General features: G+C 38.1%; 1 protein-coding gene across 1 annotated transcript in view; it reads right to left on the minus strand.

Moving 5' to 3' along the window:
- Positions 1–2,103: 2,103 nt before the first annotated feature.
- The window catches only part of C6 (complement C6), a 78,918-nt gene continuing 56,509 nt past the window's right edge, over positions 2,104–24,512 (minus strand). Inside the window, exons 15-17 of the mRNA XM_060091657.1 lie at positions 20,470–20,560; positions 11,189–11,430; positions 2,104–2,279 (exon numbers count right to left, since the gene is read on the minus strand). Of these exons, the coding sequence (XP_059947640.1) occupies positions 2,104–2,279; positions 11,189–11,430; positions 20,470–20,560 (509 nt within the window). The remainder of the gene's footprint in view (positions 2,280–11,188; positions 11,431–20,469; positions 20,561–24,512) is intronic.

The following is a 24,512-nucleotide window of genomic DNA, read 5'->3' on the forward strand; positions in this document are numbered from 1 at the left end:
CAGACCACTCTGTCAGCATCCTGCCTTCAGCATGCCCTAGGCAGGAAGTGGTCTTGTGCTCCTGTAAGAGAGAACTCTCCCGGTGAGAATCCATGCCTCCCAGAAACTCCTCCAGCAACCTGCTCACCAGTGGCAGCTCTAAGATTCCACAGCCTCCAGCCACCGAAGGCAGCACTGTATATCCTGGATGTAGGTGCCCTAACAAATGATTCTTTCAAGGCTTTGGTTGCCTGGCTTCAGTGGATACTTACAGCATCCTCCTCCTCCTCACCAAGGAGAAGAAAAGGACTTGAGGGAGATAACAGGACTCTTACTATGAGCACTGCCTTCCTGCGCCTGCAGATCCCTATGGCTTCCCTCCCACCCCTAGTCCTGCTGTATAGCCCGGAAACATGTGGAGCTAGTGTGAGAGTCGTCAGTCCTGAGCAAAGTGTCTTGACTCAGTTGGTGGTGGTTCTCCTTTGAATGTGGGAATATTTCATGCCTAAACTTTGCCCTCACTTTGGCGTCTTGGGAGTGCTGAGGGCGCGAAGCTTACAAGAGTGGCCTGCATCATTTTTGTAGTGAGAAGGGTGTAGGGTGGCATGACTGGGGAAAAGATGCATCACTGACTCCTGGGCAAAGATTGATTCCCACTCAATTGCCGTTACACCAGGAAAATGTGTTTTCTCTTTCTTGGTTTTTCCCTTCCTCATACTTAGCCTTTGATATTCCAAGATGTTTTATATTTTTGCTAAGATCTTATGATTAATGAGATGGAAGAGTGAGATTTAATGTATAAGGTCTAAAGAGGGTGCAGCCAGATGGCTGTGACTCATAGACCCCTTCCATTAACTAGGCATCCCAGTGAGTTTTAGAGGAAGGGAATCTGCTTCCACTTACCTGCTTGGAGATTGGCTGGCTAAAGTTTTGAGATCATTATTTTAGTAGTTGTATTAGCTGTTTGATGACTCCATTTCTAGGCTAAGTGTTCTCACAATGCGACACCCCTGATCATCATGAGCAGTCCCATGTGGAAAGTTGCTAGAAATACAGATTCTGAGGCCCCACCCCAGAACTATTGAACCAGAAACTGGGGCTAAGTCTCAGGCATCTATATTAACAAGTGCTCCAAGCGATTCCAATGCACACTTATGTTTGAGAACTGCTGTTCCAAAGATGTTTCTCTTCCCCAATTCAAAATGATACTCTAAGAAGTGGGTGTCTACTTGGTATGGCCTAATACGAAAGATATGCCTTACCTTAAAAATTATACCTTTGAAATTCTCTTATGATTTTCCATCCATCACATACTTTAACTTAAAAGCTTTCTGATGTGCTTTAGCTGAGGCAAAGAGAGTTTCCTAAGGAGAAAACTCCAGAAGTTTATTAACTACTTTAAGCGAGGCAACTTCCACTTGAGTCCAATCATCTTTTCTGTGATACTTATTAACTATAGAATATTTCCTCGTGTAAGACGAGGATTAAGGATGGGACTTACCTTTCCCTGCATTATCTTCTCCATAGCAATTGTCACCATCAAACATACTATATATTTTATTTGCTTATTTTATGTTCTGTATGTCTTCCTCCACATGAATATGAGCTTTATGAAGGCAAGGGCTTTTGTATGTTTTAGTCACTGCTGATTCCCCAGCACCTTAAACAGTACTGGGAACATTGTAGACATTCACAATTATTTGTTGAGTGAATGCATGAAGGTTGGGTTTCAAGAATGTGTTCTACAAGTTGTTGTAGATTTCTATGCTTATTGATTCATTGAAGAAAATTACAGTTTTTATTCTGATTTCTACTTGTCAGGATGCTTAATACCACAGGCTTCATAAGGTCCTCAGAAGTCCCATCATTTTAGTGCAACATGAACAGAAGAATTTATTAGATTGATGTGGAAGTTATTACCTAGGGGTGTGTTACAGAGCATCATGGATGGGAACTGGACAGGGGAGAAGACACGGGAGGCAGGGAGAACAATAATGTGAAACAAACACAAAAGGATTTATGTTGGTAACTCCTGGATATGACAGTCTGCTGTTGGTGCAAGAGTGTCCTTTTGTAGGGATTATTTTGGGGCAGTAAATCTGTTTATCAGTAACTGTGTTAGGTCTAACACCTCCCAGGATGCAGTATTTCCACTTTCCTGTTGGCACACCTGACAGCTCCTACTTCACAGATGTTCACTGTTCTCCCGCTCATTGATGATCCCATTTTGACGCAGAAGAGCTCGTTTCCACTCTTGAAGCACTGGGAGGGCAATAGGCAGACACACTTGGAGGTGGCAGCTGCAATGAGAGAGACAGTGTGACTCACCACAGTGCTTTAGGGCTTGATTTTACCTAACTCGTCCCCAGAGCAGTGAGCACTTTGGTGGCAATGAGTGAGAATGCTAGAACAAAGGCAATGACCCAACTGTGGCTGAATGGAGTGATCTGGGTATAAGAGAGGAGAGGGCACTGGTAAGTCAGTAAGATGCAAAAGCTGGGCTACCTCTGACACCTCCCTCTCATTCACTGCCCACATCCAATCAATCCATTTCCACAATGTCTTCAGTCTGTCCTTCATGTTCTTTTCTCATTGGCACCACCTGGGAACCCTTATATAGGGTATCATTTATTGAGCCTGCACCATGAAACCACACACTATGCCAAGTGCTTTGTGTGCTTTATTTTATTTAATTCTCACAATAAACATATGAACTATATGGCATTATACTAATTCTACAGATGAAGAAACTCAGCTCAGAGAGGTTAAGTGATATGCCTATGGTCCCACAATTAGTAAGTGATAGAGGCATATTTTAAATCATGAATGACTCACAAGCCTGAACTCTTTTAACATAACTCTGTGTCATATTTTAAATTTCTTTCTAGAATATTCCTGGGTTATGACTAGAGATCTGGATTTTTAATAAGCAGTTAAATTAGATGATACTTTTATAAGGCCTGGTTTTAAAAACACCCTAACACTTCATAATTCATATAAATCTTGTGTTCATGAAAGAGTTTTAAAATGATCATTTAGGGGTAAAGTTACCAAAGCCAAGCATATTATACCAGTTTTAAGTAAATGGATATAGTCTCATTTATACACACGTATGTTTTAGTCAAAGTTCAAGGTCCTCCACAGATGGTCTCAACATCCCTTCGCAACATTATCTTTTCTGCTTTCTCCATCCCAGGTAGAGTGACTTCCTCTCTCTTTCCCAAGCAAGACCCCGAAGGTGTTCCAGGTTGTGTGCTTTGCCCACACTAGCCCCTTCCTTTGCCGGACTGATGTGCTGTATCCAGTTCCCCACATGTCCGCTGTGTACAAGCCTCTCCTCCTTCATGAAGCATTTTATAGCCACATACCCCCACTGATGTTTCCTTTAAATAAACTTTAATGGTGTAAATTTGTCAGCACTACCTCTGATTTTTTTATACTTTCTTGTTAGTTAGCTTTTCATATGTTTTTCTCCCAAGACAGTTATAAGTGCTTTGTTAGAGAGCTGTAACTATGGTTCCTCCATCTGTTTATCCTATTCAGTTGTTAACAAGGTGCTCAATTAATTCTGCTTCATCAATTGATTTCAATTCTGAATTTGAGGGTGCAGGTATAAGTATTCAAAAAGAAATGTATTTGGTGGATCTGTGATAATATATGTTGCCAAAATATCTGAGTCAGCCTGAGAATCAGGCTGTAGCCTCTTTGGGGCAGGTATCAGTTCTTTCCCATGTGTCTCAACTGATGGGAGAAAATAGGGAAAGGGAATGGGGAGATGATCATTAACTGTATAAGCTTCCTGGCCTCAGTAGGAAATAGTTCATGAAAAGGCGTGAATTTCCCTTTTACACATTTGCCAATCAGCTAGAGAAATTCTAGTTGGGGAGAGTCTTGTTTGTTGTTGGAAACTATAGTGTTTGGTGAAGGACAGGAGACTGTTCTACCTCTAGAGAGATGTCAGTTCCCCAGGCTTCCGGAAAGGCCACGGTCACCACTCTTGTAGTATGGTTATAGCTTAAATACTCTTAGCAAGATGATTTTCAGATTATTAGCATGAAAAGGCCCTTCCTGCCACCTCCACTAATTCATGTTTCCATCCTTATGAAACCCTTCCTGTCCAGAAGGTATTTATCTCTCTTACTGCTCTTGTCACATACTGTCTTGTATTAAAGTTATTCATGTAATCATTTGAAAAACTGTGAAAATTAACTCCCCAAACTGAACAATTTGAGGGTACAAAGCTCCTTTTTCATCACACCTCTCACCTTATTATGTACAGTGACTTTGGCATATGGATACTAAATGGATGTTTATTGAATACATTTTCCCCTCCTGTTGGTTGATGCTGGATATTTTTGAAATTTAGATAAAACATTTCATAGCTATAAAAGTAGGCTCCTTAGGAAGGCTTCTGTATTCTAAATTTTTCAAAGTGAACTTCATGTTACTTTAGAGTTCCATTTTAAACATTTTCTCATTTCTTTCTTTATAGAGAAGGAAAAGAGTAACAAAGTAGTACACAATGTAATCAAGAACACAACTTAATCAAGGTGACATTCAATTCAACTCAAAATTAGTAATATCCCAATTTGTCATGAGTGGTTTGGGTATAAAATACATCTTTAGTTTCCTCTCTTTATAAATGCTGTGGTTTGTACATTGACTCTGTTCTGTAGTGCTACAGGAACAGAAATTCTGTGACACTGACTTTTGCTCACCAACTAAGAAGGCTGGCAGAGGCAGACCATATCTTTAGGGGGAAAAAGGCTTTCAGTTTTCTAACTGTGTGTAGGATCAAAGGAGATTTTATTGATTGATTGATTGATTGATTGCGGTACACGGGCCTCTCACTGTTGTGGCCTCTCCCGTTGTGGAGCACCGACTCCGGACGCGCAGGCTCAGCGGCCATGGCTCACGGGCCTAGCCGCTCCACAGCACATGGTATCTTCCCGGACCGGGGCATGAACCCGTGTCTCCTGCATCGGCAGGTGGACTGTCAACCACTGTGCCACCAGGAAAGCCCCAAAGGATATTTTAAATGACTTAAATCTCTTATTAAGAAATGTTCATGTTTTAGTATGACTACCCCAAGACATTCTGCTAACTTGACCAGTACTGGTAAGGATTCAAACTTCTTATGTTGTTTTTTTTTTCTCAAGGTAACAGTAGTTTTTTTTTTTTTTAAATTGCACACATGTCTATAAACCTAATAAATAGGTTTTCTCTATTTTTTTATATAGTAGGTTCTTATAAGTCATCAATTTTATACACATCAGTGTATACATGTCAATCCCAATCACCCAGTTCATCACACCCCCCCCACCCCCCCGCGGCTTTCTGCCCTTCGTGTCCATATGTTTGTTCTCTACATCTGTATCTCTATTTCTGCCTTGCAACTCGGTTCATCTGTACCATTTTTCTAGGTTCCACATATATGCATTAATATACAATATTTGATTTTTGCTTTCTGACTTACTTCACTCTATATGACAGTCTCTAGATCCATCCACGTATCAAAAAATGACCCAATTTTGTTCCTTTTTATGGCTGAGTAATATTCCATTGTATATATGTACCACATCTTCTTTATCCATTCATCTGTCGATGGGCATTTAGGTTGTTTCCATGACTGGGTTACTGTAAATAGTGCTTCAGTGACCATTGGTGTGCATGTGTCTTTTTGAATTGTGGTTTTCTCTGTTTATATGCCCAGTAGTGGGATTGCTGGATCATATGGTAATTCTATTTTTAGTTTTTTTAAGGAACCTCCATACTGTTCTCCATAGTGGCTGTATCAATTTACATTCCCACCAACAGTGCAAAAGGGTTCCCTTTTCTCCACACTCTCTCCAGCATTTGTTGTTTGTAGATTTTCTGATGAAGCCCATTCTAACCGGTGTGAGGTGATACCTCACTGTAGTTTTGATTTGCATTTCTCTAATAAATAGTGATGATAAGCAGCTTTTCATGTGCTTCTTGGTCATCTGTATGTCTTCTTTGGAGAAATGTCTATTTAGGTCTTCTGCCTATTTTTGGATTGGGTTGTTTCTTTTTTTAATATAGAGCTGCATGAGCTGTTTATGTATTTTGGAGATTAATCCTTTGTCCGTTGATTCGTTTGCAAATATTTTCTCCCATTCTGAAGGTTGTCCCTTTGTCTTGTTTATGGTTTCCTTTGCTGTGCAAAAGCCTTTAAGTTTCATTAGGGCCCATTTGTTTATTTTTGTTTCTATTTCCATCACTCTAGGAGGTGGATTAAAAAAGATCTTGCTATGATTTATGTCAAAGAGTGTTCTTCCTATCTTTTCCTCTAAGAGTTTTATAGTATTCGGTCTTACATTTAGGTCTCTAATCCATTGTGACTGTATTTTTGTGTATGGTGTTAGGGAATGTTCTAATTTCATCCTTTTGTATGTAGCCATCCAGTTTCCCCAGCACCACTTATTGAAGAGACTGTCTTTTCTCCATTGTATATCCTTGCGTCCATTGTCATAGATTAGTTGACCATAGGTGCATGGGTTTACCCCTGGGCTTTCTATCTTTTTCCATTGATCTATGTTTCTGTTTTTGTGCCAGTACCATATTGTCTTGATTACTGTAGCTTTGTAGTATACTCTGAAGTCAGGGAGCCTGATTCCTCCAGCTGTTTTTTCCCCTCAAGACTGCTTTGGCTATTCGGGGTCTTTTGTGTGTCCATACAAATTTTAAGATTTTTTTGTTCTAGTTCCGTAAAAAATGCCATTGGTAATTTGATAGGGATTGAACTGAATGTGTAGATTGCTATGGGTAGTAGAGTTATTTTCACAATATTGATTCTTCCAATCCAAGAACATGGTATACCTCTCCATCTGTTGGTATCATTATTAATTTCTTTCATCAGTGTCTTATAGTTTTCTGCATACAGGTCTTTTGTCTCCTTAGCTAGGTTTATTCCTAGGTATTCTGTTCTTTTTGTTGCAATGATAAATGGGAGTGATTCCTTAATTTCTCTCTAAGATTTTTCATCATTAGTGTATAGGGATGCAAGAGATTTCTGTGCATTAATTTTGTATCCTGCAACTTTACCAAATTCATTGATTAGCTCTAGTAGTTTTCTGGTGGCATCTTTAGCATTCTCTATGTATCATGTCACCTGCAAACAGTGACAGTTTTACTTCTTCTTTTCCAATTTGTATTCCTTTTATTTCTTTTTCTTCTCTGATTGACAAGGCTAGGACTTCCAAACCTATGTTGAATAATAGTGGTGAGAGTGGACATCCTTGTCTTGTTCCTGATCTTGGAGGAAATGCTTTCAGTTTTTTACCATTGAGAATGACGGCTGCTATGGGTTTGTCATATATAGCCTTTATTACATTGAGGTAGATTCCCTCTATGCCCACTTTCTGGAGCATTTTTGTCATAAATGGGTGTTGAATTTTGTCAAAAGCTTTTTCTGCATCTATTGAGATGATCATATGGTTTTTATTCTTCAGTTTGTTAATAAGGTGTGTCACATTGATTGATTTGTATATATTGAAGAATCCTTGCATCCCTGTGGTAAATCCCACTTGATCATGGTGTATGATCCTTTTAATGTGTTGTTGGATTCTGTTTGCTAGTGTTTTGTTGAGGATTTTTACATCTATATTCATCAGTGACATTGGTCTGTAATTTTCTTTTTTTGTAGTATCTTTGTCTGGTTTTGGTATCAGGGTGATTGTCACCTCATAGAATGAGTTTGGGAGTGTTCTTTCCTCTACAATTTATTGGAAGAGTTTGAGAAGGATGGGTGTTAGCACTTCTCTAAATGTTTGATAGAATTCACCTCTAAAGCAGTCTGGTACTGGACTTTTGTTTATTGCAAGATTTTTAATCACAGTTTCAATTTCATTACTTGTGATTGGTCTGTTCATATTTTCTGTTTCTTCCTGGTTAAGTCTTCAAAGGTTATTGCTTTCTAAGAATTTGTCCATTTCTTCCAGGTTGTCCATTTTATTGTCATAGAGTTGCTTGTAGTAGTCTCTTAGGATGCTTTTTATTTATGTGGTGTCTGTTGTAACTATCCTTTGTCATTTCTAATTTTATTGATTTCAGTCCTTTCTCTCTTTATCTAGATGAGTCTGGCTAATGGTCTATCTATTTTGTTTATCTTCTCGAAGACACAGCTTTTAGTTTTATTGATCTTTGCTATTGTTTTCTTTGTTTCTATTTCATTTATTTCTGCTCTGATCTTTATGCTTTCTTTCCTTCTGCTAACTTTGGGTTTTGTTTGTTCTTCTTTCTCTGGTTCCTTTAGGTGTAAGGTTAGATTGTTTATTTGAGATTTTTCTTGTTTCTTGAGGTAGGCTTGTATAGTTATAAACTTCCCTCTTAGAACTGCTTTTGCTTCATCCCATAGGTTTTGGATCATCGTGTTTTCATTGTCATTTGTCTCTAGGTATTTTTTTATTTCTTCTTTGATTTCTTTGGTGATCTCTTGGTTATTTAGTAACTTAGTGTTTAGCCTCCATGTGTTTGTGTTTTTTACATTTTTTCCCATGTAATTCATTTCTAATCTCATAGCATTGTGGTCAGAAAAGATGCCTGATATGGTTTCATTTTTCTTAAATTTACTGAGGCTTGATTTGTGACCCAACATGTGATCTATCCTGGAGAACGTTCTGTGCGCACTTGAGAAGAAAGTGTAATCTGTGGTTTTTGGATGGAATGTCCTATAAATATCAATTAAATCTATCTGGTCTATTGTGTCATTTAAAGCTTCTGTTTCCTTTTTTATTTTCATTTAGGATGATCTGTCCATTGGTGCATATGAGGTGTTAAAGTCCCTAACTATTATTGTGTTACTGTTGATTTCCTCTTTTACAGCTGTTAGCAGTTGCCTTATGTATTGAGATGCTCCTGTGTTGGGTGCATATATAACTGTTATATCTTCTTCTTGAATTGATCCCTTGATCATTATGTAGTGTCCTTCCTTGTCTCTTGTAACATTCTTTATTTTAAAGTCTATTTTATCTGATAGGAGTAGCACTACTCCAGCTTTCTTTACATATAAAAGAATGAAATTAGAGCACTCCCTAACACCATAAACAAAAATAAACACTAAATAGATCAGAGACCTATATGTAGGACCAGACAGTATAAAACTCTTAGAAGAATACATAGGCAGAACACTCTTTGACATAAATCACAGCAAGATCTTTTTTGATCCACCTCATAGAGTAATGGAAATAAAAACAAAAATAAGCAAATGGGACCTAATGAAACTTAAAAGCTTTTGCAAAGCAAAGTACAAACAAGATGAAAAGACTACCCTCAGAATGGGAGAAAATATTTGCCAGTGAATCAATGGACAAAGGATTAATCTCTAAAATATATAAACAGCTCATGCAGCTCAATATTTAAAAAAACAAATAACACAATCCAAAAATGAGCAGAAGACCTAAATAGACATTTCTCCAAAGAAGACATACAGATGGCCAATAAGCACATGAAAAGCTGCTCAGCATCACTAATTAGTAGAGAATTTCAAATCAAAACTACAATGAGGTGTCACCTCACACCAGTTAGAATGTGCATCATCAGAAAATCTACAAACAACAAATGCTGGAGATGGTTTGGAGAAAAGGGAACCCTCTTTCACTGTTGGTGGGAATGTAAATTAATACAGCCACTATGGAGAACAGTATGGAGGTTCCTTAAAAAACTAAAAACAGAATTACCATATGACCCAGCAATCCCACTACTGGGCATATACGCAGAGAAAACCATAATTCAAAAAGACACATGCACACCAATGTTCATTGCAGCACTATTTACAATAGCCAGGTCATGGAAGCAACCTAAATGCCCATCAACAGGTGAATTGATAAAGACAAGTGGTACATATATACAATGGAATATTACTCAGCCATAAAAAGGAACAAAACTGGGTCATTTGTAGAGACGTGGATGAATCTAGAGACTGTCATACAGAGTGAAGTAAGTCAGAAAGAGAAAAACAAAATCATATATTAACGCATATATGTGGAACCTAGAAAAATGGTACAGATGAACCAGTTTGCAGGGCAGAAATTGAGACACAGAAGTAGAGAGCAAACGTATGGACACCAAGGGGGGAAAGCGGTGGGGGGTGGTGGTGGTGGTGTGATGAATTTGGAGATTGGGATTGACTTATATACACTAATATGTATGAAATGGATAACTAATAAGAACCTGCTGTATAAAAAAATAATTAAAATTAATTAAATAAAAGAAAATTTTGTGGCAGAATAACATTATGACATGGGAATAGCTTCATGATATATTTAGTGAAAAATAGCAATATATAAAATAAGATGTAGTAGATGATCCTATTTTTTAAAAAACTTGTAATATAATCAATGCCACCCCTGAGGTGTGTGAGGCCTCAGGGACATTTTTTTAATGGGGTGCCTCTTTATATAAATGATTAAAGTCACTTCAAATTAGTGTCACACCATCTTAGCTGTCTGATCTCAAGCAATTTGGAGAAAGACTACCTTGCTGGCCAGTGGCTCACCAGACTTCTCTCTGGGAACGAGGTCTAGCTGTGAGTGAGGGATGACTCTACAGGTGGAGTCCCAGAGCTCCTTGGAACATCTGGTTGACCCCATGCCTCGTGGGGGAGAGAAGCAGGAGAGAGTAGGAGAATGTCCCACAAGGAGGAAACAGGGCCTGGGCCCATGAGGGACTGTGTGTGGGCTCAAGACATCCTGCCTATATAACCCTGTCAGCCTGAAGTGATTCCAGGCACTGCAAGAGGACTTCAAAAAATTTGAGACAGATGCTTCTGGTAATTGGTATCCATGTCCAGGCTCAGGGCACTGTACCTAAGCTGGCCCCAGCTGGTTCCAACTGCCAGAGGAAACTTAGACAATTTTGATAAAGGCCCTCCAAAACTGGGGATGGGGAAGAAGCGTACCTAAAGCATAGATCAGGATGGGTGTTCTTCTTACTGGGGTCTAAGGGTGGGACTGATTATGTATGTGCAGAAAAAGATAGGAGAGATTTACACCAGACTTGTGGGTGGGCTGGGTTCTACTTTTCCCTTCTATTTCAATCAATTCATAAATTTTTTTTACAATGAAAAGAATTATTTTTGATTAAGGAAAGGTTATTTTAAAGAAAGAATGTATAAATGCAAGTAAGATATACTAGCTGAGATGAAGGTTAAGTGAGAGCTTTTCCAGTATGGGTCACTGCTGGAGCTTACCTGAACATTTTTCCCAGTCGTAGCAGGTGTCATAGCCACAGGATTCTTTCTTTGTGCTACTGGATGAAAGTTTTGTCCTTTCAAGGCCCCATTCTAGCTGTGGACCATCTTGGCATGAACCAATATGTAGAAAATGGAGTTGCTGATTGTTTAAACATTTCTCGGCCAAAAACTTACAAGTGGTTGAAGTAAAGTGATGACTGGAGCGTGTATCAAGCACACAGATATCTTCTGAATAAAAGCTGTCCAAGAGAGGAAAGCAAGCATTTATATATGAAGACTAGAAAAGAAGAGATGGCATGTAGCCAACACATATGTTAACTTACCACCTAGCTATTCTTTCCCCCAATTTCTCTCCTTTTAGGCTCTCATTTTATCTGGCATGCACTGGGATTCCTCTTTCTAAAATTTCATTTTAAGCATGGTACTACTCCCAATTGCCTTCAAATTAAAGTCTGAATTATTAAATTCTGATGATCAAAATCTTCCATATTTTGATCCAATCAACTTTTCTTTCTAGAATCATTTTCCCATCCTCCTTAATCCCTCTTTATCATCTGAAAAATTGACAATTTTCTAAACTAATAAGATTATTGTTCCTTTGCTACCATGCCAAGCCCTACTCAATCAATGTCGTATTGTCTCTCCTCTCTGCCTATTGGCATCCAGATCATTTCCTGGCTACATTTTGAAGCTAATCCTGATCGACCTAGCCGATGGTAGACTGTACCTCCTCTGAACACTTTTTAACACTTATTAATTGTAATACAAGAGTCTTATATATAATTATACATATAATTATATATATTATATATAATTATATATATATTATATGTATAATTATATATATATATAATTATATATTATATATAATTATATAGCTTTGTAAGTGTATTTGTATTGTGGTTAAGAGCATGAGCTTTTAAGTCAATTAATCCCTGGGGAACTTGCTAAATCTGAGTAAATGGATGGGTCCTGCTAACAAAAGTTTAGCCATAGTCCTTCTCTTACTGAGAGGACAAGAACACCTTGATTACTCCAAATATGAGTTTCTTCTCTAATGTCAAATTTAGAGTTAACAATCAGTGCACCAGTATGTAAAATTGTTTCCAGGAACTGAAGCCCATAGCTGAGAACAAAAGGCCACTTTCTGAGAACTTAAGCTGTGGGGTCAGCCACTCTCACAAACATCCTCAATGCCATATAAAAGAGGACTGAGGAGTATAGAAAGGGGCTAAAGAGGTAGGACTGAACTGAAATTCAGACAGTTCCAGAGGACAGTCTGTATTCTCATGGTTGGGTATTGCAAAGATAAAGATAGAAGTTTCCTCTGGGTTAAATGGACAATGGGAACATTTTAAGTACCCCTTAGAAGGCCATTTGCTGGGTGAGGGGACCCCAGCTGCAAGAAGCTCATACAAAGTGGACCACTTGTGGTTAATACTGAGGAGGGTAGATAGAGCCATCTTTGGGTTGAATTCTACCAGTGGAATGTTACAGAAAAAGACCCTGTAGTGTTCTCATAAATAAATAAACAAACAAATTAATGTGTCCCTACAAGTGTTTGTTCACTTGTAGCTCAGAGGAATGTGGGAGCGAATCAGTGTTAAAAGTGAAAAAAAAAGTTGGTGCAAAGAAATAGAAGAAAAAATTTAAAAGTAACAATTATGGACACACAGTTTTAAAGATGAAAATTGCCTTAGAACAGTCTGCGTTGTTTAAAATATATATTTCAAAGCAAAAAAACGTGAAATATCGCAGCTGGGCACAGTCTGTTGGCTTCCTACTCCATCATTCATTCTCTCCCTCAGTCATGTAACTCTAATTTTATTCAAAAAAGCTTTTGCTTCCAGCCAAAAAACTGCATTTCATAGCCTCCCTTGCAGGTCCACCGGGCCATGTGAATAAGAGAAGGGTAATGAGATGGACACCATGATAATTTTCCCAGGAATTCTCCTTAAAAAGAGAGACTGTGTCCATTTCTGGTCTTCCTTCCTTTGTACTCCAGCAGGGAAGTCTTGGATCATGAAATAAATTTAAGAATGTCAAAAGAGAAAATTTACTTTGATAAAAAGAAATAAATAAGTAAAGTATCAGTTATACTTCAAGGAAAAATAAATTATGAATATTAGATTTAAAAAAAATGAATGGCAGAACAGAAAGCAGGAAGGAGGAGCAGTCCTATCTGAAATGAGAGAATCACCAGACCATCCCTAGACTGCCTTCCCCTGCATTTATTTTGTGAGATAGAGAAACAAAACTTTACCTTAAGCTAATGTTATTTCAGATTAAATTCCCCTGAAAGTAGCCCTTAAATTAATCAGCACCCTCGACATGCCAGGGTTAGTTCATGTAAAAAAAGGCAGTTATAACATCAGAGAGTCGTGGCAGCCATATAAGGATATATCATTTTTCATCAAGCTCTCTGCCACCACATGAAAGACTAATCTCACAAAGGGATGTGTGTGCGTATGTGTGTGTGTGTGTGAAGTCCATGCTCACACCTCTTTCTCTACTCCAAGCTTTTGGAGGCACAAACTTGCCCTATATTTAGGGGGAAAAGAAAGGCTTTGATATACATGAGTTTGATTTTAAACTGGACAGGAATGAGTTTTTATCATCAGAATGAGACTATTTTTTTAAAAAACATCTTTATTGGAATATAATAGCATTACAATGTTGTGTTAGTTTCTGCCATATAACAAAGTGAATCAGCTATATGTATACATATACCCCTGTACCCCCTCTCTCTTGCCTCTCCCTCCCACCCTCCCTATCCCATCCTTCTAGATGGTCACAAAGCACAGAGCTGATCTCCCTGGGCTATGCAGCTGCTTCCCACTAGCTATCTATTTTACATTTGGTAGTGTATCTATGTCCATGCCACTCTCTCACTTCGTCCCAGCTTAACCTTCCCCCTCCACGTGTCCTCAAGTACATTCTCTACGTCTGCATCTTTATTCCTGCTCTGTCCCTAGGTTCTTCAGAACCTTTTTAAAAAATTTTTTTTTAGATTCCATATATATGTGTCAGCATGTGGTATTTTTCTCTTTCTGACTTACTTCACTTCGTATGACAGACTCTAGGTCCATCCACCTCACTACAAAAAACTCAATTTCATTTCTTTTTATGGCTGAGTAATATTCCATTGTATATATGTGCCATATCTTCTTTATCCATTCATCTGTTGATCGACACTTAGGTTGCTTCCTTTTCCTGGCTATTGTAAATAGAGTTGCAATGAACATTGTGGTACATGACTCTTTTTGAATTATGGTTTTCTCAGGGTATATGCTCACTAGTGGGATTGCTGGGTCATATGGTAGTTCTATTTTAGTTTTTTAGGACCCTCTATACTGTTCTCCATAGTGGCTGTATCAATTTACATTCCCACCAACAGTGCAAGAGGGCTCCCTTTTCTCCAGACCTTCTCCAGGATTTGTTGTTTGTAAATTTCTTGATGATGACCATTCTGACCCGTGTGAGGTAAGGCCTCATTATAGTTTTGATTTGCATTTCTCTGATGATCAGTGATGTTGAGCATCCTTTAATGTGCTTGTTGGCAATCTGTATATCTTCTTTGGAGAAATGTCTATTTAGGTCTTCTGCCCATTTTTGGATTGGGTTTTTTTTATATATATATATATTGAGCTGCATGTAAATTTTGGAGATTAATCCTTTGTCAGTTGCTTCATTTGCAAATATTTTCTCCCATTCTGACGGTTGTCTTTTCATCTTGTTTATAGTTTCCTTTGCTGTGCAAAAGCTTTGAAGTTTCATTAGGACCGATTTGTTTACTTTTGTTTTTATTTCCATTTCTCTAGGAGGTGGGTCAAAAAGGATCTTGCTGCGATTTATGTCATAGAGTGTTCTGCCTATGTTTTCCTCCAAGAGTTTTACAGTGTCTGGCCTTACATTTAGGTCTTTAATCCTTTTTGAGTTTATTTTTGTGTATGGTGTTAGGGAGTGTTCTAATTTCATTCTTTTACATGTAGCTGTCCAATTTTCCCAGCACCAGTTATTGAAGAGGCTGTCTTTCTCCATTGTATATTCTTTCCTCCTTTACCAAATATAAGGTGACCATATGTGCATCAGTTTACCTCTAGGCTTTCTATCCTGTTCCATTGATCTATATTTCTGTTTTTGTGCCAGTACTATACTTTCTTGATTACTGTAGCTTTGTAGTATAATCTGAAGTCAGGGAGTCTGATTCCCCCAGCTCCATTTTTCTTTCTCAAGTTTGCTTTGTCTATTCGAGGTCTTTTGTGTTTTCCTACAAATTGTGAAATTTTTTATTCTAGTTCTGTGAAAAATGCCATTGGTAGTTTGATAGGGATTGCATTGAACCTGTAGATTGCTTTGGGTAGTATAGTCATTTTCACAATATTGATTCTTCTAATCCAAGAACATAGTATATCTCTCCATATGTTTGTATCATCTTTAATTTCTTTCATCAGTGTCTTATAGTTTTCTGCATACAGGTGTTTTGTCTCCTTAGGTAGGATTATTCCTAGGTATTTTATTCTTTTTGTTGCAATGGTAAATGGGAGTGTTTCCTTAATTTCTCTTTCAGATTTTTCATCATTAGTGTATAGGAATGCCAGAGATTTCTGTGCATTAATTTTGTATCCTGCAACTTTACCAAATTCATTGATTAGCTCTAGTAGGTTTCTGGTAGCATCTTTAGCATTCTCTAAGTATAGTATCATTTCATCTGCAAACAGTGACAATTTTGCTTCTTCTTTTCCCATTTGGATTCCCTTTATTTCTTTTTCTTCTCTGATTACTCTGGCTAAAACTTCCAAACTTTGTTGAATAATAGTGGTGAGAGTGAGCAACCTTGACTTTTTCCTGATCTTAGAGGAAATGGTTTCAGTTTTTCATGATTGAGAATGATATTGGCTATGGATTTGTCATATATGACCTTTATTATGTTGAGGAAAGTTCCCTCTATGCCTACTTTCTGGAGGGTTTTTTTTTTTTTGTCATAAATGGATGTTGAATTTTATCAAAAGCTTTTTCTGCATCTGTTGAGATTATCACATGCTTTTTATCTTTCAATTTGTTAATATGGTATATCACATTGACTGATTTGCCGATATTGAAGAATACTTGCATTCCTGGGATAAACCCCACTTGATCATGGGGTATGATCATTTTAATGTGCTGTTGGATTCTGTTTGCTAGTATTACATTGAGGATTTTTTTTTTTTTTACATTGAGGATTTTTGCATCTATATTCATCAGTGTTATTGGCCTGTAGTTTTCTTATTTTGTGACATCTTTGTCTGGTTTTGGTATCAGGGTGATGGTGGCCTCATAGAATGAATTTGGGAGTGTTCTTCTCTCTGCTATATTTTGGACAAGTTTGAGAAGGATAAGTGTTAGCTCTTCTGTAAATGTTTGATAGAATTTGCCTGTGAAGCCATCTGGTCCTGGACTTTTGGTTGTTGGAAGATTTTAAATCACAGTTTCAGTTTCAGTGCTTGTGGTTGGTCTGTTTATTTTCCATTTCTTCCTTGTTCAGTTTTGGGATGTTGTACTTTCCTAAGAATTTGTCCATTTCTTCCAGGTTGTCCATTTTATTGGCATATAGCTTCTTGTCATAATCTCTCATGATCCTTTGTATTTCTGCAGTGTCAGTTGTTACCTCTCCTTTTTCATTTCTAAGTATTTTGACTTGAGTCTTCTCCCTTTTTTTCTTGATGAGTCTGGCTAATGGTTTATCACTTTTGTTTATCTTCTCAAATAACCAGCTTTTAGTTTTATTGATCTTTGCTATTGTTTCCTTCATGTCTATTTCATTTATTTCATCTTTATGACTTCTTTCCTTCTGTTAACTGTTTTTTTTGTTCTTTCTGTAATTGTTTTCGGTGTAAGGTTATGTTGTTTATTTGAGATGTTTCTTGTTTCTTGAGGTAGGCTTGTATTGCTATAAACTTCCCTCTTAGAACTGCTTTTGCTGCATCCCATAGGTTTTGGGTTGTCATGTTTTAAGTGTCATTTCTTTCTAGGTTTTTTTTTAAATTTCCTTTTTGATTTCTTCAGTGATCTCTTGGTTTTTTAGTAATGTATTGTCTAGGTTCCATGTGTTTGTATTTTTTACAGTTTTTTTTTCCTGTAATTGATATCTAGTCTCATAACATTGTGGTTGGAAAAGATACTTGATATGATTTCAGTTTTCTTAAATTTATCAAGGCTTGTTTTGTGACCCAAGGTATGGTCTATCCTGGAGAATGAGCACTTGAGAAGAAAGTGTATTCTATTGTGATTGGAAAGAATATCCTATAAATATCAATTAAGTCCATTTTGTTTAATGTGTCATTTAAATCTTGTGTTTCCTTATTTATTTTCATTTTGGATCATCTGTCCATTGATGAAAGTGGGATGTTAAAGTCCCCTACCATGATTGTGTTACTGTCTATTTCCCCTTTTATGGTTGTTAGCATTTTCCTTATGTATTGAGGTGTTCCCCTGTTGAGTGCATAAATATTTACAATTGTTGTATCTTCTTGGAGTGATCCCTTGATCATTATGTAGTGTCCTTCTTTGTCTCTTGTAATAGTCTTTATTTTAAAGTCTATTTTTTTCTGATATGAGAATTGGTACTCCAGCTTTCTCTTGATTTCCATTTGCGTGTAATATCTTTTTCCATCCCCTCACTTTGTCTGTATGTGTCCCGAGGTGTGAAGTGGTTCTCTTGTAGACAGCATATATATGGGTCTTGTTTTTGTATCCATTCAGCCTGTCTATTTCTTTTGTTTGGAGCATTTAATCCATTTACATTTAAGGTAGTTATTGATATGTATGTTTCTATTATCATTTTCCTAACTGTTTGGAGTTTGTTATTGTAGATCTTTTCCTTCTCTTGTGTTTCCTGCCTAGAGAATTTCCTTTAGCATTTGTTGTAAAGCTGGTTTGGTGGTGCTGAATTCTCTTAGCTTTTGCTTGTCTGTAAAGGTTTTAATTTCTCCATCAAATCTGAATGAGATCCTTGCTCAGTAGAGTAATCTTGGTTGTAGGTTTTTCCCTTTTATCACTTTAAATATGTCCTGCCACTTCTGGCTTGCAGAGTTTCTGCTGAAAATTTAACTCTTAACCTTATGGGGATACCCTTGTATGTTATTTGTTGCTTTTCCCTTACTGCTTTTATTAGTTTTTCTTTGTATTTAATATTTGATAGTTTGTTAATATGTGTCTTGGCATGTTTCTCCTTGGATTTATCCTGTATGGGACTCTCTGTGCTTCCTGGACTTTATTTCTTTTGCCATGTTAGGGAAGTTTTCAACTATAATCTCTTCAAATGTTTTCTCAGACCCTTTCTTTTTCTCTTCTTCTGGGACACACATAATTCAAATGTTGGTGCATTTAATGTTGTCCCAGAGGTCTCTGAGACTGTCTTCAGTTCTTTTCATTCTTTTTTTCTTTATTCTGCTCTGTGGTAGTTATTTCCACTATTTTATCTTCCAGGTCACTAATCCGTTCTTCTATCTCAGTTATTCTGCTATTGATTCCTTCTATAGTATTTTAAATTTCATTTATTGTGTCATTCATCATTGCTTGTTTGCTCTTTAATTTTCCTAGGGCCTTGTTAAATGTTTTGTATTTTCTCCATTGTATTTCCAGGATTTTGGATCATCTTTACTATTATTACTCTGAATTCTTTTTCAGGTATACTGTCTATGTCCTTTTCATTTGTTTGGTCTAGTGGGTTTTTACCTTGCTACTTCATCTGCTGCTTATTTCTCTGTCTTCTCATTTTGTTTAACTTACTGTGTTTGGGGCCTCCTTTTCCCAGGCTGCAGATTTGTAGTTCCTGTTCTTTTTGGTATCTGCCACCAGTGGGTGAGGTTGGTTCAGTGGCTTGTGTAGGCTTCCTGGTGTAAGGGAATGGTGCCTGTGTTCTGGTGGATGAGGCTGGATCTTGTTTTTCTGGTGGGCAGGGCTGCCTCCAGCAGTGTGTTTTAGGGTGTCTGTGAACTTAGTATGATTTTGGGCAGCCTCTTTGCTAATGGGTGGGGTTGTGTTCCTGTCTTGCTAGTTGTTTGGCATGAGGTGTCCAGCACTGGATCTTGCTGGCCATTGGGTGGAGCTGGGTCTTAGGACTGAGGTGGAGATCTCTGGGAGAGCTCTTGCCTATTGATATTACATGGTGCTGGGAGGTGTCTGGTGGTCAAATGTCCTGAACTCAGCTCTCCCACCTCTGAGACTCAGGCCTGACCCCCGGCCTGAGCAGCAAGACCCTGTCAGCCACATGGCTCAGAAGAAAAGGGAGAAAAAAAGGAAACAAAGAAAAAAATAAAATAAAATAAAAATGTTTTTAAAATAAAAAATATTAATAAAATTTGGAAAGTAATAAATAAAAAAGAAGGGAGCAACCAAACCAATAAACAAATCCACCAATGATAACAAGCACTAAAAATTATACTAAGATAAACATAAAAATTAGAAACAAATCAGTCACATACAGCAATCCCCAAGTCTCCAGTTGGTCCCAAAGTCCACCTCCTCAATTTTGGGATGATTCCTTGTCTATTCAGGTATTCCACAGATGTGGGGTACATCAAGTTGATTGTGAAGATTTAATCTGCTGCTCCTTAGGCTTCTGGGAGAAATTTCTCTTTCTCTCATTTGTTTGCACAGCTTCTGGGGTTCAGCTTTGGATTTGGCCCTGCCTCTTCATATATGTTGCCTTCTGGCATCTATTCTTCACCCAGACAGAAAGGGGTTAAAGGAGTGGCTGATTATGGTGCTCTGGCTCACTAAGGCTGGGGTGATGGAGGGGTACAGAATGAGTGGCGATCCTGCAGTGGCAGAGGCTGGCATGATGTTGCACCAGCCTGAGGTACACCTTGTGTTCTCCCAGAGAAGTTGTCCCTCGATCATGGGACCCTGGCAGTGGCGAGCTGCACAGGATCCCAGGACGGGAGGTGTGGATAGTGACCTGTGCTTGCACATAGGATTCTTGGTGGCTGCAGCAGCAGGCTTAGCGCTTCATGACCATCTCTGGTGTCTGCACTGATAGTTGCAGCTCGTGCCCACAGAATGAGACTGTTTTAGTAACAAAAGCCATGCAAACTTAGTGGACAAGGGTGAGAGGCAATTAAGAAAGCTTGCTACCAAGTGAGGAAGGAGGAATTCAACAGAGCACAGTGGGTATCAGTTATGTGAAGAATTAATATGCCTTGTATTCATGGTTCAAGAAACCCAGCTCCTCCATTAAGTTGGTTACACTAGACTGGTTTTCTATTTCTAAACAGAGTCCATAGAGTATCTCTTACCCACAGTCTTCTTCTGGAGACATGCAAATGCATTCAGATCCCAACTGTTTTTGCCCTGGTTGACAATGGCCTTTTAAGTGTGCCAAGGTATCTGAAACAGAGAAAATGTAGATAAGAACAATGCACAGCATGGATTTCAAGTGATAAGTTTGAATTTAGGAGAAAAGGCAGTGGTGAAATGTTCTTATTTATTTTTTGGAGTTAGAGCGTTCATTTTGGTTTTTCCAAATATGTTGTCATAAAATAGTCCATCTGAAAGGTCCTTTCTAGCTCTAGGAGCTATCGTTTTCCAACCTAGAGCTGCTACTAAGTTCAAAGAACTAAAGAAAATGGAATTGGTGAAATTTTTGCTCATTTGTTATTCAAACATTTATTGAGCGACTATGATTTCCCAGCACCACCATAGGTTCTGGGGATAGTGGGGTGAGAAAAATTTGACCCAGATCCCATGCTCTCAAAGCTTCTAGTCTTGTGGAGCAGACAGAAATTAATCAAAAAAACACACTGTATACATAGAATTGTTGCTGTTATTAGTGTTATTAAAGAGAAAGCATATAATCAAGAAAATTGATGTAGCCAGGAAGGTTATGAACAGTAAAATGGGAAGAGAAAAGGGAGTGTGTTTGAAGCAAAGGCAATAGCAGGCATAAACATGGTCAAAAGAGAGGTAATGTGTGACTTTCTTGGAACTGTAAGAAAGCCAGGAAAACAAGGGCATGGAAAAGGTACAGCCAGAGAGATGGCTGTGTGGCAGACTGTGTAGGGTCATAAAGGGCTTTCAAAGTATTTTTGTCTTATTTTATAAGCAGTGGCAACTCTTTGATAGGTTTTAGCAGGCGGTGGTTTGACAAAATCAGGTCTGGATTTGGAAAAACAATTAATTTTGGTTTCTCTATGGAGAATGAATTTGGAGAGGCATGGTGGTCAAGAGAATAGACAATTTATGAGGTTATTATAGGAGTTTGGGTGAAAGAGAATGGTAATTTTGACCAAAGTGCTAGAGGTAGAAATGGAGAGAAGTGGATGAACTTGAGACATTTTAAGCACATAAAATGGATGATATTGCATATTGTGAGTAAGTTATGAGAACTGCCAAGTATAATTCTTAGGTTTATAGTTTGCATAAGAGAATAGATATTGGTGCCTTAAGTGAAATAGAAAATACTAGAAGATGTTAGTTGCAGGGAAGCTATGGTGATGACTCAAGAATTCCTCTCTGCATATGTTGAACTTATAGTCTCTTTAAGACATCCAAACAAAATAGACACATAGGAATTTGAATATTCAAGTCTAAAACTCAGTGGAGAAGTCTGTGATAAAGATTTAAATTTGTTATTAGCCTATGGGGGAATCATTGATGCTATGGGTATGGGTGAGATTCCCCAGCAGGAGAGTGTAGCATGAGGTGATGGGACAGATCTGAGCCTTGAGGAACTCCAACATTTAAAGTCCATGCAAAGGCAGGAGCCTGCCAAAAATAGAGGGCAGCAGCCAGAGAGGTAGAAGCTAAACCAGACAGCACTGTGTCTTGGAAGCCAGGGAAAGAACGAATGTGCAGAAGAAGGTCAACACTGTTGAATGCTGCTGAGAAGGCAAGGCAGATGAGGACCAAAATATTGTCTATTCTCTTTAGCAATATGGATGTCAGTGACGACAATCGTGTGAATGGATTTGGGGGGATAATGGCTTGAAAGTCAGATTTTTCTTATAAGAATCATCAATGAAGAAATGCGACTCCCAAATGTGACAATTTATCCCTATGATATTCTAGATATTAGGATGTTATGTGGAAAAAAATAGAATGAAAACAGCAGTAATCCCCTAATAGTGGGAAAACAGACATTAATCAAACAATCATAGTGATGGGTTTATAATTAAAGGCAGAGATAGGTATTTTGAAAAAATACAGTTCCAGGAGATCATATCACCAAAAAAAATACAACTGAGAAATGTAAGGAAGATCTATAAGGAAATGATGCTTGACCTAAGATGAGCAATTGAATAGTGTGTATGAGAGGAAGGGAGATTAAAGTAGAAGGAAGAACACTTGGATATATTATATGGAAGGGGAAATCTTGGTTATCTTTGCTTTTGTTCAGGCTCATACAGAGAAGCTTTAGACTGGTTGAATTAAACCTGGAGCTGACATCCTGAGCCTCCTGGATGAAACACAGTCTAGACCTTGGACTGGATCTGACTAATCAGGCATCCACAGAACCACAGTGACCTCTGTAAGCAAGTAGTTGTCAAAGGAGGGCTGTAGGCAGGTATATCAGGCAGGAGGTTTGTTAGGGAAGGAGGTTTATGTAAGAGGCAAAAATAAAGATTTAGAAAATTGGTAGGTTTTCTTCTTTGCTGCTATGCATTTCCATTCCCCATTATTACTCTCTGTTAGGACCCTCATTCCATCTGGTGAAATTTGGCTCAGAACTTTCATGAACATGGAGACCTATAGCTGCTGGTAAGGTCTCAGATACTAAGATTTCCATTGACATGGGCTCGATTTTCTTTGGTTTCTGTGTGGCCTTTGGCTTTTGTAAATAAATCCACACTTAGGTCAAGGAGGGACTCTAAGCTATACATTGTTTCCAAAGAGCATCAACTTTCAAGCACACAGAGCATTGCTCCCTCCCTACCGATTTGCATTATCAATGACCACCTGCAAGGACTCTTTGCTCCCTCACTAAGCATCAGGTGGAAGCCCAAACTGGCCCTCAGCTGCCCATGCTGCCTGCCCTGCACAGTTTTTGAGTAACACGGAAATGAGAACATTGAGATTTTTAAGTGCTGAGGCCAAGGGGATATTCTGGAGGTGTTGATTTCTTAGAGGAAGGGAAAAAACTAACAGTGGAGGTGTGCAGTATCTCATTTCTTCAGGAAGCAAAATTCTTTTTCACATTGAAAGAATTAAAAGTCTTCCTGCCCAACAAATGACCTGAAGTCTCTATCACACAGCTCCTCCCACATTGACAGGAAAGAGTGCTCAGTTTTATTGATGATTTTCTTTCTTTTTCTGTGACTCCCTTCATTGATCTTCCTGCCAACGTTGTTGAGAGGAAGTATATGAGATGGGATATTTCTTTCCTTTATCTCGATGTAGAACATTTTGTTATCTCTCAGTTTGGATAATAATTTTAATTTCTTTTCCAAACACGGAGATGTGTGTGCATTTGTGTGTGTGTGTGTGTGTGTACGTACATATGCTGTTATTTTTATAAAGAGGAGGATGCTACCTAAGATGCCCAGAGGATCTTAACTCTCTAAACCCTGTGGTCCCCAAATGCATTCATACCTCTGACATATATGATCAAGAGTCGTGTGAAACCAAGCCACAATACTAACCTGAAGTTCTCACAAATTTCCATGGGGTCTCTTTATCAATAGTTTTAAGGTTATATAATAGGTTAAGTTTCCCCTTTCCCTTCACACATGGTAAAAGCCCGGAAGAGGATAAAGAAGTCAAGATGGCAGAGAGCTTGAGGAATTATCAGAGCTGCTGCACAGTTCTTGTTTGACCCAAACTGTCTGACTTTGGGTCTAATTTAGCCTCTCTGTGCCTTTGGTTTTTCCTTGACAAAATAAGCTCAATCATATCTGAGCTCATCAAGGATTCTTTGATTAAAAATGAGACATTATTTGAAAAAGCATGTTGAGAAAGTTGGAAGCTATGAATTAGTAGAAGCTCCCTTAACTGTCCTCCAAGTAACCAACAGGCCAGACTAACCAGGGTTTTCAGCTGCTCCATGCCAGCTGCCTGTCCAACACTGAGCTGCAAGTTTTACAGGCCCCTCTCTTCCACAGCTTCGCACTTCTGCCCCTACCAGTCCAACTATAGACTTACCAAGAGTCAGTTTTGTTTGTTTCCAAGTCTATTTATGCCAGTTACTATTGTGTAAGTTGATTAAACATATCAACTGATAAAGGAGGAAAAAACGTTATTTTTATAAAAACTAAGTTGAAAATGCTGAATAATTGAAAGTGGTTTGCAAAAATTTTGCTTTGAATTAATGTGGATGAGACTACTATAAAAGATTAAGGAAAAA

The sequence above is a fragment of the Mesoplodon densirostris genome, chromosome 3 (genome assembly GCF_025265405.1).
Source record: "Mesoplodon densirostris isolate mMesDen1 chromosome 3, mMesDen1 primary haplotype, whole genome shotgun sequence".
Classification (NCBI taxonomy): domain Eukaryota; kingdom Metazoa; phylum Chordata; class Mammalia; order Artiodactyla; family Ziphiidae; genus Mesoplodon; species Mesoplodon densirostris.